Source organism: Schistocerca serialis, chromosome 5, assembly GCF_023864345.2.
Source record: "Schistocerca serialis cubense isolate TAMUIC-IGC-003099 chromosome 5, iqSchSeri2.2, whole genome shotgun sequence".
In the NCBI taxonomy this organism is placed as follows: Eukaryota; Metazoa; Arthropoda; class Insecta; order Orthoptera; family Acrididae; genus Schistocerca; species Schistocerca serialis.
The window spans coordinates 648,555,710-648,569,850 of NC_064642.1; the positions used below are offsets into that span (position 1 = coordinate 648,555,710).

At 39.8% G+C, this 14,141-nt stretch overlaps 1 protein-coding gene across 1 annotated transcript in view; it reads left to right on the forward strand.

The window, feature by feature from the left end:
* Window positions 1–527: 527 nt before the first annotated feature.
* LOC126480882 (general transcription factor IIE subunit 2) overlaps window positions 528–14,141 on the forward strand; it is a 70,160-nt gene continuing 56,546 nt past the window's right edge. The window contains exon 1 of the mRNA XM_050104273.1: window positions 528–702. Coding sequence (XP_049960230.1) covers window positions 641–702 — 62 coding nt within the window. The 5' untranslated portion in view covers window positions 528–640. The remainder of the gene's footprint in view (window positions 703–14,141) is intronic.

Below are 14,141 nucleotides of genomic sequence, written 5' to 3' on the forward strand. Positions count from 1 at the left end.
CACATTCGTTGCGTTTGTGAACACATCTTTAATTGTAACGCTGAGATGACATATACGTGTCTGGCTTCTGCATGGAGGAAGCAATACAACACAAAAGGCTTACAAAATTGTTTTTTCTCATTCGAAAGTCACTTCATTCCCTGTCTTTTATACTTGAGCGTTTGATGACCAGTAATTACTTCAATGAAGAATTTGTTTTCGTGTCTTCTTTATTAATATCCGTGTAATTAGCTTAGTGTATGGTTTACTCCATAATCTGAGTCAGTAGCACTGATGACACTTACTGGCCTCTGGGGCCAATAGTGCAATCGCCATCGTATTAATGAATGTCGTGGAATGTGCAGGTTCCGTTGCCCGTGGAAATGTGGTATTATTACGCATGACGTTGGGGTCTGGTGGTTTCCTTACAAAAAGTGGAATATATTTCCGCTGACCATCGTACTATCGATACTGTGTTGTGTCAAGTTCGCCATGAATACTTCGACCATAAATATTGAGGTCGAAGCGTGAATACTACAACAGGATCTTTGACAGTGTTGACATACTTGGGCGAAGGGTATTTGGTGTTTGTGTTTTTTAGTATTTCTGTTGTGTTGATAAACACCTGTAACCAAATTACGGGAAGAGAATTGCAATCAAGATGGATCCTGCGCTGCTGAGGGAACGAGAATTGTTCAAAAAAAGAGCGTTATCAACACCTACGTAAGTCTTTCTCGGCGGTATGATTAGAGATACTTTTCTGGGGTATCATTGCCGTTTTAATGTACGAATTAATATGTTAGTGCGGTACAACCACCCGTGTTGTTATAATAGAAACTACATTTGCCAAAAACTGAATTAGCAAATAGTGGTTAAATTTGTCGGACTTCATCCAATGTCAGTGCGAATCCTAATTTAATTTAGCTTAGCATCATATTTTGGTACATTTTGAGTCTTCTCATATCAATAAATCTTCTGTTGCGTTAGTAATAGATTTCATTGAACATGCCTCGTTTTGTATCGTTTGCGAAACTTTTCTTCAAGTTTTACAGTAATCGCATAGTCTGGCAATGGTGCTCAAACTTTTCACTTGTTTTTCAGGTGATTTAAATGAGGGGATATAGTCATGTATTAGCCACCGACATCGACAACTTTAACGCTTCGTTACTCTAGCCAACAACTTTAATTTTATTAGTTCGGTAGGGTTTAAGTAATCCCAAAGGAAAATTTTGTTTGGCAATAAATAAATGAAAAAAGTTTTTTTCCAAATATTGATAAAATATGTTTAATGAAACTTGACAATGTATATCAATTACAAAAAGGTGTCTATTTTCCTTAACAGCACTATTTTCTTTAAATTCTGACAAGTTTTGTAATTATCAATCACAATACTCACATTGTCAGAAATAAGTTGTGTAATGAGTACGCTGTATTCCCCAATTTTAGGTGTAGCATATAGTTTGCTTATATGCAATATTTGGGGCGTGCAGTGTTCTGCACTCTTCATTACTGCTAGACGTTTCACACAATGGAACAATGTGTTAAGTACAAAAATTTACTGTGTATGTGGCACCTATGTTAAGTTTTGGGTCATTCCACATCAAGGGGTCCTCACTCGGCTATCTCTAAATCTAATGGATTTTGGCGTGAAAGTTATGTAATGCCTTAGATTGTTATATAAGTTAACAAATTTTAGTTCAGTATCTTCAGTGGTTGAATTTTTAAGAGCTTTTAAAGAAGGATACTCACCTATGCATCAGTTATGAAGGTGCAAATGTGCCAACATTGATAGGCTTTTTTTAAAAGTTCTAGCAAAAATTTGCTCGCTTGTTTTAATGTAGATCAACAACTTTTTATGCTTAATCACACCGTTGCATAACATTAGGGATTTAGCCACACCTAAATATAGGCACAAAAGTGGCAAAGAAAAAAAGAAAAAATTCGTGGCGCATTTCTGAGATACAATGTTCGACGGACCACTGCTACTTTTCATTTGAAACAATATACCATATTTTGGGATTACAGAAGTGTCCGATACCGTGTGTGTGTGTGTGTGTGTGTGTGTGTGTGTGTGTGTGTGTGTGTGTGTGTGTGTGTATTTTTTGGGGGGCAATATATAAACTGTGTTTTGTTCAAACATTTTCTCCTTGCCACATCTGGAAATAGCTTGATTTAAGCATTCAAACTGTGTTGTTTAGTTTCTGGATCTTGCATTGTGATGAGTAAGAATATTTTTCAAAGGTTATTACTTTAGCACTTCGAGACGATTGCAAAGAGGAAATTTTTCTCATTAAGCTTCATAATAATACTGGTAATTATTTTTTTTTATTTGAGTATATAGATCAGTTTCAGACATTAATTCAACACATCCATAAAAACAAGTATAATAAACAACACAGAAAAACAAAAATACTAAAAAGTCAGCTCCTATTTTGGTTAAACAGTTCTCCTATTTTGTCAAGGACCGTTTGTGGATAACTGTATTGCCTTCCTGATGATAATGACGATGGTGCTTCTAAAATTGTGCAAATATGTTGCTCTGGAATTCAGCAGCTGTCTTTAGCAGTTGGGCAGTGGAAGGAACGAGCATAATTAAGTGAGTGTATAAAGCTGATGAGGACCTCTTGTTGTTTCTGTGAAACTTCACACACATTTCCAACCCTCCAAAAATTATCATACATGCCACAACATACTGTGCTGGTTGTAAACTTGCAGTTGAGATTGCTAAAATTCCTCCAACTTCTTTGAAGACCTTAATAATGAATGCAGTAGCATCACTGGAAACTCTGCTTACTCTGAGCTGATTTCAATTAACTGGCATACATTGATGATTTTCTCTTGTTCCTGGCATACATTGATGATTTTCTTTTGTTCCAACAATTGCATGTCCTCTGGCAAACCATGTTCCTTGATCAGGCTAATTTTTTTCAACTCACGATTATGAAGGTGGTGATGGTACTTCCAAAGTTATGAAAATACGTTGCTCAAGAATCCAGCAGATGTTTTTAGCAGTTTTCCAGTGGAAGGAACGAGCATAATTAAGTGAGTGCATAAAGCTGATGAGGACATCTTGTTGTTCATGTGATACGTCACACACATTTCCAACCCACCAAAAATTGTCATACATACAGTGGAACTTCAGTTTTACATTATTTGATTTTATGTTTTTCACAATTCTACATCATAAATATGTAGCGCTGGTAAAAAACCATAAGATAATGCTAAAAAAAACAACAATTTTACATTTCTTCCTAGTAAGGTTTACCTTGATTCAAAGTTGTTACTCGACATCTCGCTTGACTTTGTCCCGCTGTATTCCTATTGATCTTTGATGTGACTGATCGAGTGATAAGTGGCACAAAAGGTTCGCACCATGGGTGGTTGCAAAGTTAAGGGAATATTTTCAGCAGTTGCGGAGAGGAGAGAAATGAGAGAGGAAATGCTGAAGTAATCCACAATCGGTCTTGCCAAAATGACTTGCAACGTATTAGCTTTACCGCGCAATCAAAGTACAACTACTGCTAGGTTGTAGAGGTAATGGAAAAGCAAGACAGTCTACGCAAAGTGTTCCAGACCAAGCCAATATGTGATGAAGGGGCCCAGCCACTACCTTGCCTTGTGCCACTTGTAACTCAGTTCATCCTTTTGCATGTATTTCTGATGTACGGTATTCAGCTACAGTGTCAATCGTCAACCTTTTAAATTAAAGCACTGAGTCTTGAAGAATATTTTTGGTCGTAATCGAGGAAACTTCGCCCTTTTCTGGCCAGTGAACTCTTATTGCCTAACGACTAGTTAAGTCACCCAGTAGCCAGCACAACCACCACATCACACTAACACATGTAAAATGTGCTCATGTACTGGATGTGTGGAGAGGGGAAGTGACCCTTCAATCACAGGAGTGCAGGTAGTGGTGAAAGCGTGTTTTGAAGTGCTTTTTGTGCAAATGATGTGCTACGGCAGAGATGTCACAGGTAAATTGAACAACGGGTTTTTGATAGCACATTTGAAACACTTTCGTGTTCAAATCTGACATGATACAGTTGCAACAACTACATACACTACTCACATATATACTTTGCACCACATACTGTAGATAGTACAGATAGGCAGTAGTGATAGAGGGCATGAAACGAAACTGTAGCACCTGAGCTTTCTTTCAAATTTACATTTGCACAGTGTACAGAAATTCACTGAACCAACTTCTAATAAGCTTGTAACATCAGTTGGTGAAGTAAACTCCTTTATTTATTTTTTTCATGTCTCTACTTTTCTCATCAAGTCTAAAATAACACTTTAATGGTGGTAAGCATCTGAAGTGAAGCTCATAAGAAAAGCGTTACACAGTAACAGCAATGTTGACAAAGTTTGTCGTTTAATCAGATGTCCACTTTTACGCTTATGGTTTAATCACTTAGCTGCTGTGATGTTTCTGGTTTAATTCAACATGTCCATCAATTTTTGCTTTTCTCTGGGTGTGTGCAGAGGATGATCTCTTAAAAATGCACATTTTGAATACATAATTTGTGCTCGTAGCATCGGAAAATAGCTCAAAAACCTTGTACCCAGGTAAACTTTTTACTTGCTATTACAAATCTGTGATTTTTTAATAACTGATGAAATCCATTACCACAAATTATTGCATAAACATGGTATTGTACATTTTACTTCCTTTACTTCGACAGATTTTATACAAAGTGTAGTAAAAGATTGTGAGTTTTAATTATATATGCCAATTACACATGCTTTTGCTTATTTTTTTGGGGAGGGGGGTTAACATTCTCTTTGATTCTGCATTTTCCTCAGTTTTGCGGTTTTAAGTCTGGACCGCTTGAAAATGTAAAACAGGTTTCACTGTACTTGCATCATACAGTCCTGGTTGTAAACTTGTAATTGAGATTGCTGGAATACCTTCATCTGCTTTGAAGGTATTAATTATGTCTGCTGTAGCATCACTGGAAATTCCACCTACTATAGCTGATTACAGTTATTTGGCTTAAATTGATGATTTTCTCTTGTTCCAACTATTGTATGTTCCCTGGCAAACCTTGTTTCTCGATCAGACAGATTTTCCCCTCCAGTTCCTCCTTTTGGTACATAAAAAAATCACAGAATTTGAAAATATCATATACAGTCAATATTAGGTTAGTGGAGGGCCTCAGTAGACTAGCACAGGCTGCTAGTATTGTTGCTGTTCCCCCAATGCCATCACAAGGCAGTCTACCTTGGCTTGTTAAATAAAAAGATTCCATTGACAGTGATGCCAAAATCCTTTTCATGCAGACAGAAATTGATGAAGTTTGTGAGATCCTTATATTGAGCTGCTGAACCATCGCTAAAGTAATAAATGTTTTTTTAAATGTTTTTAAACTTTGTTTCTAAGTATGCCATTGACTTTATTTGAAAGACATGGACAGCAGTGGCATTATGACATATAGACAGTTTCTGATCGTACAAATGCTAATGCTTTGACATTCTTTGCCACCAAAGTAGACAACAGATGGATGTAATGTGGCCTGACTATTCTCCCAACGAAATCCTTGCACTGCATCTTGAACAACAAATGAATAATTCTTAGCAAAATCCAGCAATATAATTAATTCATTTTCTGTGCCTAAGATTTCCTTTTAGCTGGTTAAGGTATAGACTTTGATGTTTTGACATAAGGAAATACAGAAGCGTCCAATTCCACCCGTCTGCTTTGACTCATGACGTCACAGATATGGCGGAAACGACCGTACACTACGATTCCAATATGGCAACCTATGATGTTATTAAATAAACATGACAACAAACACGAAAGTACATTGAAAAACCAACACACACACACACACATATACACACACACACACACACATTCCACAAAAAACCTAATGAAACTAACGGGACAAGCATGGGAAATTGGCGGTTTTTGGGTGGGGACAAAGTAAATATAAACAAATTTAGACACACATCACGATACCAAACCACACAAAATGATGAAAAAAAACGACAACACAAAACTCCCCAAAAGTCCACCAAACACCACATCCTCTGGAGTCAGATTCATCCCTTGACCTATATAGCTCAACAACAACTGCCGATTCCAGAACACCCACAGCCACAACCACCCATTGAGATAAAACAGTTCCTATCACCCACATAGGTTAACAGCGACTCCCAATACCAGAAAACCCACAGGTACGACCACAAATTGGAATCTAAAACATCCCTTCCACTACATACCCACAAACCAACACACGATACCAAATCACCAATACAACAAACCACACAACTCAGGACCACCCCACCAGCAACAACAACATGCAACAAATACACTAAAAACAAGAAAAATAAAAACTTACCACAACAACGTTCTGGCGCCGCAACCTAAGTCAGCCACCACAATCACACACAGGCACACACCCAGCCACAAACACAACCCCCCCCTCCTCCGTACATACACCAACAAAAAAATACACAACCAAAAGAGAGACCCAACCCCCCCCCCCCCCCCCCCCCCCGAGCCACAGTCACCCACCCACACAAACCACCCTAACTAATCACATCTTACTGATAGCCCTTAAAAAACCGAAAAAAGAATAGCCCTCAGGGATGCTCTTCCGCCAACAGTACTCATCTCAATGAGACTGAAGGTTAGAACAGATCCTCTTCCCCCTCCCAAGAACTGACTTATTCCCTCCCCCCCTCCCTCCCCCCCCCCCCCCTCCAAAAAAAACCCTCTATGGTATTCGTGCAAGCCACCATCTCATAATTTTTAAACTCTAAATTGTCGTTTACTTCTAAATGATTGTACCCCCTCTCACCCAACCCCCTATAAGAAGAAAAACCATCGGAAACTACAGTAGAACCCGGTTCTATAAACTCCTCAATTAACCCCACTAATTCCCTCTTAGATCGCTCCTCCACAACACTAAAACACATTCAGAACACCCCCCACCCCCGGTACAACAGCCCCCCACACCGAGAGACCAACCACAGACTTACCCCTCCCATACTTCATTTTCTCAAACTGTGACTTGTCCACCTCCACCACAACCCCAGGCCCACCCAACTTACCCCTGTACTTAATAAACTCAGAACATACTTCAAAACAAAATGAAAACCAGTCAAGCACACTCCTCTCACTCACACCAGTCTCATGCACGCAAAAACTGAGAGACGATTTATAACAAAAGTAATACATCAACAACACAATCTCGCACATGCTCAACCTAGACTTCTCGAACCAGGAACCACGACATATGGAGCGCCATAAGTTGTCCCTACGGCACCACCACATATAACTGTCCGTGGTCTGAGATGCCGGAACTTTTGCCAATGTCATTTCATGCCCACAAACAGCGCACTTCACCACCTTCGCCAACAGCCCAAACAGCTGCAGAAATTTTATCAACTCCAACGGACTCGCCCCCATCATAGCATGCAAGCACACACTATTAATTTTATCCGTCATATCCCCAACTAACAAGAGCAGCAACAAATTAATTTACTCAAATTAACACATGACCTACAGTGAACAGCACTACAATAACTTTCACACAGAAATACTAATTTGTTAACTCACTGAAACGAATTCCGCTCCACACACAGCCAAAACGAGAACCAGCCAGAAAAAGCAGTAACACCAAACTGAACCCAATACACCACACAACACAAAACCCCTAAACACACTACCAGAGGGCACCACAAACAGCAACACGACGACACCTACAAACACACCATACTCACAAACCAAACTCTGTGCTGTCATGACGTCACACACACCACAACAGCCTTACGTCACGGGTCAAAGCCGACGGGTTGGGTCGGACGCTTCTGTCGACCCAGGCACAAGGTGATGGCTTTTTCAACTGGCAGTTTTCAAAATCAGTGCCTCCATTAAACCTTCAACAGTTCCCTGACATGTCTCCAATGCATGTCAGTCAGTATGGACCCAGTGTGTGTGTTTCATTGTTTCTTCAGGGTCAGTCTTTAAAAGTGCCTTCAAGACAGGCCTCTAGTTGCATTTTTCCAAGACACTCCTCAAGACATTACAGCATACAATCTTTTGAATCCAAACTGCATACAGTTTCTTTCATCAAATCCTTGTAATCATCTTGGATGGGTGTTTCTGAAGCCAACATTAATTTGACATTTTGATGAATTGCACATGATGATGATGATGATGAAGTCCCATACTCCGAGGAGCGTAGGGGACGATGCGGGAGACCCGCACCGCTGTACTAGGCAAGGTCCTAGTGGAGGTGGTTTGCCATTGCCTTCCTCCGACCGTAATGGGGATGAATGATGATGATGGTGAAGACGACACAACAACACCCAGTCATCTCGAGGCAGGAAAAATCCCTGACCCCGTCGGGAATCGAACCCGGGACCCCGTGCGCAGGAAGAGAGAACACTACCGCAAGACCACGAGCTGTACACATACTGAATGTGGTCCAGAAGTGCCAGCTGTAGTACACCATTTTGGCATGAGCGCATAAAATTTTGAGAAGCTCAGTTGTTTTCCATATTGCTCACAACAAGCAATGGAACACTTCTTTCAGATTACAAAGGAGCAGGCATTTTTGGTTGTGAATCTTTTCTTCATTTATTCGTATCATAACACAATCCTTTTTGCTTGGGCATAAATGAGAAAACTCTTTGTCTTTAAAAAAAGTGATGACATTTTGTTTTGCGTCATTATTGAGTGTTTTACCTTTTAGGTTTGCAGCAGGTGTTTCCAAAATTGCCCCTTCCATCTGCTTTTTCACCATTTTATTTGAAATAGAAAATTCCTTAGCTGTGTTTTCTATAGTCCAGCTATTTGGGGTGAGAGAAAATTTGAACTTGGCTGCAGTTGCTTGAAGTCCGAAGCTTAATCTTGAGAACTTCAGTTAAGATGTCCATATAAACTTCCCTTTGCATTTGAGGAATAGCTACTTGGCTCACACCAGCAGCTGTGGCAATTACCTTAGTAATGCTACCTTTGGCTTTCAGAACTTTGTGCTTTTTATATCCAACTGAATCCCTTTTGTTTATCTGTTGAAGCTTTAATGTGACTGTCCAAGTGATGATAATGAAGTGTTAGCAGTAAAGCAAGCATCAACAACATCCATGTCTTCAGCAGATGGTTATTTTTGCTCTCCCTGTGGGGTGAATCTTTCTGGGCCACTTCATGTCTATATTTGGTACAAATTTTCTGACCAGGTTTAAAAACTTCATTAGTCAGTGACTTCAACCGATCAGACACTGCAGTGGTTACTGGTGTTAAAGCCTTCTTGGTTATGTGTTTTTCTTTACCAAATGGGTTACAGCAAGTCTTCTGCACGAATTGAAATTTTGTCATCAACGAGGCATTATGATTTGCGCAAATTTGAGCACCTTCAGTAAAATAATCCCAGACATATGTCATAGAAGCTCGTTGTACATTGGTGACATTTCCTTAACTGGCTGTAGTTGACTTTTGCCACAGTAGAATGCTGATGACTCTCACGACAACCAGCTCCATCTCATATGCCAAAGTAGCAAGGTACAACGGTCTCTTCATTCATTTTACACAACAGTTTATTAACCTACAACAAGCAATGTTGAAAGCTCATGAATATGCTGGTTTGGAGCATAACATAAGATGCTGTTACACACAGTGCTTCACATGAATCATTCACTTAAACTCTCACAGTTTATGTAATTTACTTTTGATGAATTCACCCTTGTTTGTATATAAAATATACAAATTAGGCTCTCGAAACATATTTTTTTAGTGTTTATCTTCAGCTACAACAATGATTATTGTTATTCAAACATTCAGCACTCAAAACTATGAGCCCTCAGGGACTCAGCATCTGAGTACAGGCTTGATGACCCCAGGGTTCCTGAGCTGGGGACTGGTAAGCACCGCCAGTCCCCTGTCACCATAAGCTCTAGGCATGCTTCAGCGACCACTGTATAGTGCAACAGTTGAATGCTATGTGTGACAGGGAATGGAGATCTTGGCTTGACTGCCCAGATCATGAGGATGGTAAAAGCCTCTATAAAAAAACCTCAATCTCAAAGTGTTCTGTGCACTTTTGAGATGCATGGCTGGTGAGGTGGAACAGTTGTTAGGGGGCAACCTCTGGGGAAACTGCACACCTCAGTTGTATAAGCTTTACCTAGACATGGAGAGCTCTGTCTAGGTGGACTTTTACTTCCCTAGCTGCTTGTAGAATCAAAATGGATCCCTCGAAGTTTTCTCTTCCATCTCCCAATAGAATGGGTGGGCCGTTGGTAGGTAACAACACCCAATCAAATAAGAGGGCTGGGGTAGCTAGTCCTCTTGACTCAGTCATTTGTAACAGAACACATGCCGTTTCTCAGAATATGTTTCTAATAGTGAAAAGAAAAGAGGGCAGTTTCTACAAAATTTCACGATTTTACATGCAAAAAGGATTGGAGGGCATTGCTGGGGCATAAAAATTTGCTAAGTCCTTGCGAAATGGGTCCCAGTTGGTGGCAACGTCCAGTTACCAACAAGTGAAGACCCTTCAAAAAGCTCAATGCCTTGGGGAGTATACAATTGAAACTGAACTGCACACCACCTTGAACTACAGCAAAGGTGTTGTGACATGCAGAGATCTGGTTGACATTCCTCGAGAAGAACTGAAAGCTGAAAGGTCCTGGGAAGGGTTGTTGACATTCAGAACATTATGAAAAGAGTAGATGGCAGTCTAGTGAAATCAGACTTGTTTCTACTGACATTCAGTTGTACAAAATTTCCAGAGCACGTTAAGGCTGGTTCCTTCACCTTAGCTTACAGCCCTATTTCCTGAACCTGATACAGTGTTTTAAGGGCCAACGCTTTGGGCACACTACTGTCAGATACCACTTGTAGTAAATGTGGGAAGCCCACCCAGGAAGGAGTTGGCTGTTCATCTCCTGTAAAGTGCGTCAGCTGTTCTGGGGATCACTCTGTTTGGAGAAAGGACTGCAGTGTCTTTCTTTAAGAAAGAAAGGTACAGGAAATAAAAACAACTAAATGTATCTCATATGGAGAGGACAAAAGGATCTATAAGACTATGTGGCCCCCAACAGCTGCTACCTCCTTTGTGTCTGTTCTTAAACAGTCAGTCCCTAAAACCGATGATGCTACACAAATGAAGATTGCCAGTGTCAGCGCTAGTACCTGCTTTTACCAGTTCACTTGTTCTGCTCCAGTTATTTTGAAGCCCATGCCACCACCCAAGACTACTGACAAGGCTGTAGTTGCTGCTGTTGCAGAGCTCCCTGCCCCTCTGAAGGTTCATTCTGGTCCACCATCCACTGCCACCACACAGTTGTGGCCCCAAAGCCCATTCAGGGCAAAAAATGTAATTCAAAGTGTAAACTTATAACAGAGATAGGAAGTAAACTGTCTGATGATGTCGAAGTTGTCATCTTTGATGTATCTCTCGATTCTTCATCAGAGCAAATGGAACTTGATGTTGGACTGACGAGGGAACCTGGGAGGTGCATCGAGTTATAAGCTCCCACTTTGTCTGCTTATAGTGTGAGTAGGCACCTATCACACCCTAAAATTGTAGGTGCCAATGCGGCCTCGTTTTTGAAATAATGCTTTTTAAAGTTTGGGCAGCTCTTTATATATAGAAAAGTTACTCTATTGCGGCAAGTGAGCGAGTAGCCGAGTGGCAAGCGAGAGACTCCCATCCAGGCGACCCTGGTTCCAGCCCCGTCTATGCTACTTTTGTTTTCTTTTTGTCTTTTCATATGCTTGTTTTAATTTATAATTACTCATGAAAATTTTGCAAGGCATTAATTAAAAAGAATTACAAGCCTCTATAAATCAAAATTACAAATTGAATGTCACATTTTGTTTCAATCTTTTGGTTTTTTTATTTTAACAGGAAATTAACCATAATTAAAACGTTGGCATACATAAACTTGCCTATTTCCCTGAAAATTGAGAGAAGTTGTTAAAATATTTCTTCGAAAATAGTCACAAACCCATCACACAAATGTTGGGACAGGGTCCTAGAAAATTTTATACCTGTCAGATCGTTGACGCATCGTTGCGACTCGTCCTGTTTCTGGTTCCCCTATTTGTACCTGCAGTTCCATGAATAAAGGGACTCTACTGTCCGTGTACGTGAGTAGCAATGGTTATAACTGTCAAATAAACGTTTCTCGTCAGTTGAAAGCTTGGCTTTGAAGTGTGCGGATGTTTATCTTTTAAAATGGAGCAAAGTGTAAGTTGTTCACAAGTTGTCAGTGAGTGCAATTTTGACAATATTGAAGACCAAAGAGGCCTTTTGTGGGCTTCACCTAATAATGAAGAACGGCAGGAGTTAACAGACCCAATGCATTGTCTATGACAGTTACTTATCAAAAACAACTTTATACTGGACTCAGTGAGCTCCAACATTAGCGTTTCATTAATCGGCAGAGAAATGTTCAAACGATTTATAGACATGTACGGGACTGTGACATTCACGGACCAAGAAGTGTTATTTTCCGACAATGAAGAGGTTACGAGTCCTTCCGAAGCAAGCCACGATTAAAGTGACGCACGGAAAAAATGAATGAAAGAAATAACACCTATTTCTTTGGATTCTAATGAAGAAGATGACGGAGATGAGTGGACCAGAATCCCATATGCAGTGAAAGTCAAGGCCGTGGAAATGGCAGAACTTCATCCAATGTGGTCATTGAAAACGTTACAAAAACATTCAACGAGATTATTGAAAAGCAAAACCCAGTTATCAAAGTGGAGATTCCAAATCGCAGTAGGAGGGGCACGAAATGATAAACTGGAAGTAATCAATTCGTATATTTACGACTGGTTTATCGAGGCGAGAGACCAGAGAGCAGGCCTCCTAACAACACGGATGCTCCAACAGTGGGTAATGGCTGCTGCTTTTCAATTTCTGGATGGAAAATTTGACTTCAAAGCATCGGAATCTTGGGTTCGTCACTTCAAATCGATGCATCGGATATCTCAACGGCATGTAACAAAATATGTCAGCAAGAAAGACAAGAGAACTTTGGACAAGCTTCTGGAAATCACTATGGAATATCAGCAGCAAACAAGCAATATAATCATGAGATTCAACCCTGATTATATTTTAAATATCGATCAAACAGGATGTGAATATAAAATAAGCAGCAGGCATACTTTGTCCCACAAAGGCGAAAAAGTCACCGAAATTGCTGTGGGACAAATAACTAAATTGACACACTCATCTACTGCGCAATAGGCAATCACATTGTCTGGAAAACTGCTGCCTAAAGTATTTGTTTGCCTGCAAGAAGTGACTGGAATGTTTGGCCCCTGAGTCTGAAAAGACGTCGAGAGGTATATGGAGACATACCAGAATGTTCACATCACATCAGCAAAGTCCGGAAAACTGCATAAACAAACTTACGAAGAGTTTTTGGATGAAGTAATTCAACCATACGTGAAAAATAATCAATTCCTCTACATCGTTGACTCGTGGGGTGGACAAACCTCCACGGACTTGCATAAAATGAAATTCAACAATGAAGGTGGCCTACCAACTTGTACTCTTATCAGTGATACCACCGCGATGTACACCGTTTTGTCAGCCATGTGATGTATATTTTTATCGTCAAGTGAAGAATTACATTCGCCACTTCCAAAACGCTCCGTACCTATTGCAACACAACGTAGAAATCACATCCTGGGAGGACATGGTAAAAATCCATTCACTGGTACATGACCAACTGCAGGCTCCAATATATAAAAATATGAAAAGGTACGTAATAAAGCATTATTTTCAATTTTTGGATAGCTTGCTTGGATTTTCAGATATACTACAAGCTCATCATTAATATTGTTACAGATATGCCTGGCATGCCATAAAGCTAGATCCATTGCAAAAAGAAGTATTCCATAATGTCAGTGCAGTGGTGTTTACTGCAGACTTGAGAAAATACAGATGCGATTGTGACGAAAATGAATGTGCATTCGTACAGTGTTCGTGGTGTCGAAAGTACAAATGTTTTGATTGTTTTTATAACAAGTATCATCCGTTGGAATGTACTCTTCAAAATATAGGAAATATCGATTAACTTTCCATTAAATGAAACATATTTTTAATCCCTCATTCGTTGGTATTTTTTTTTAATATTCTCTACCTTAGCGGAACAAAATTAAAAATACGATGAAAAAATGAACAATAATAAAA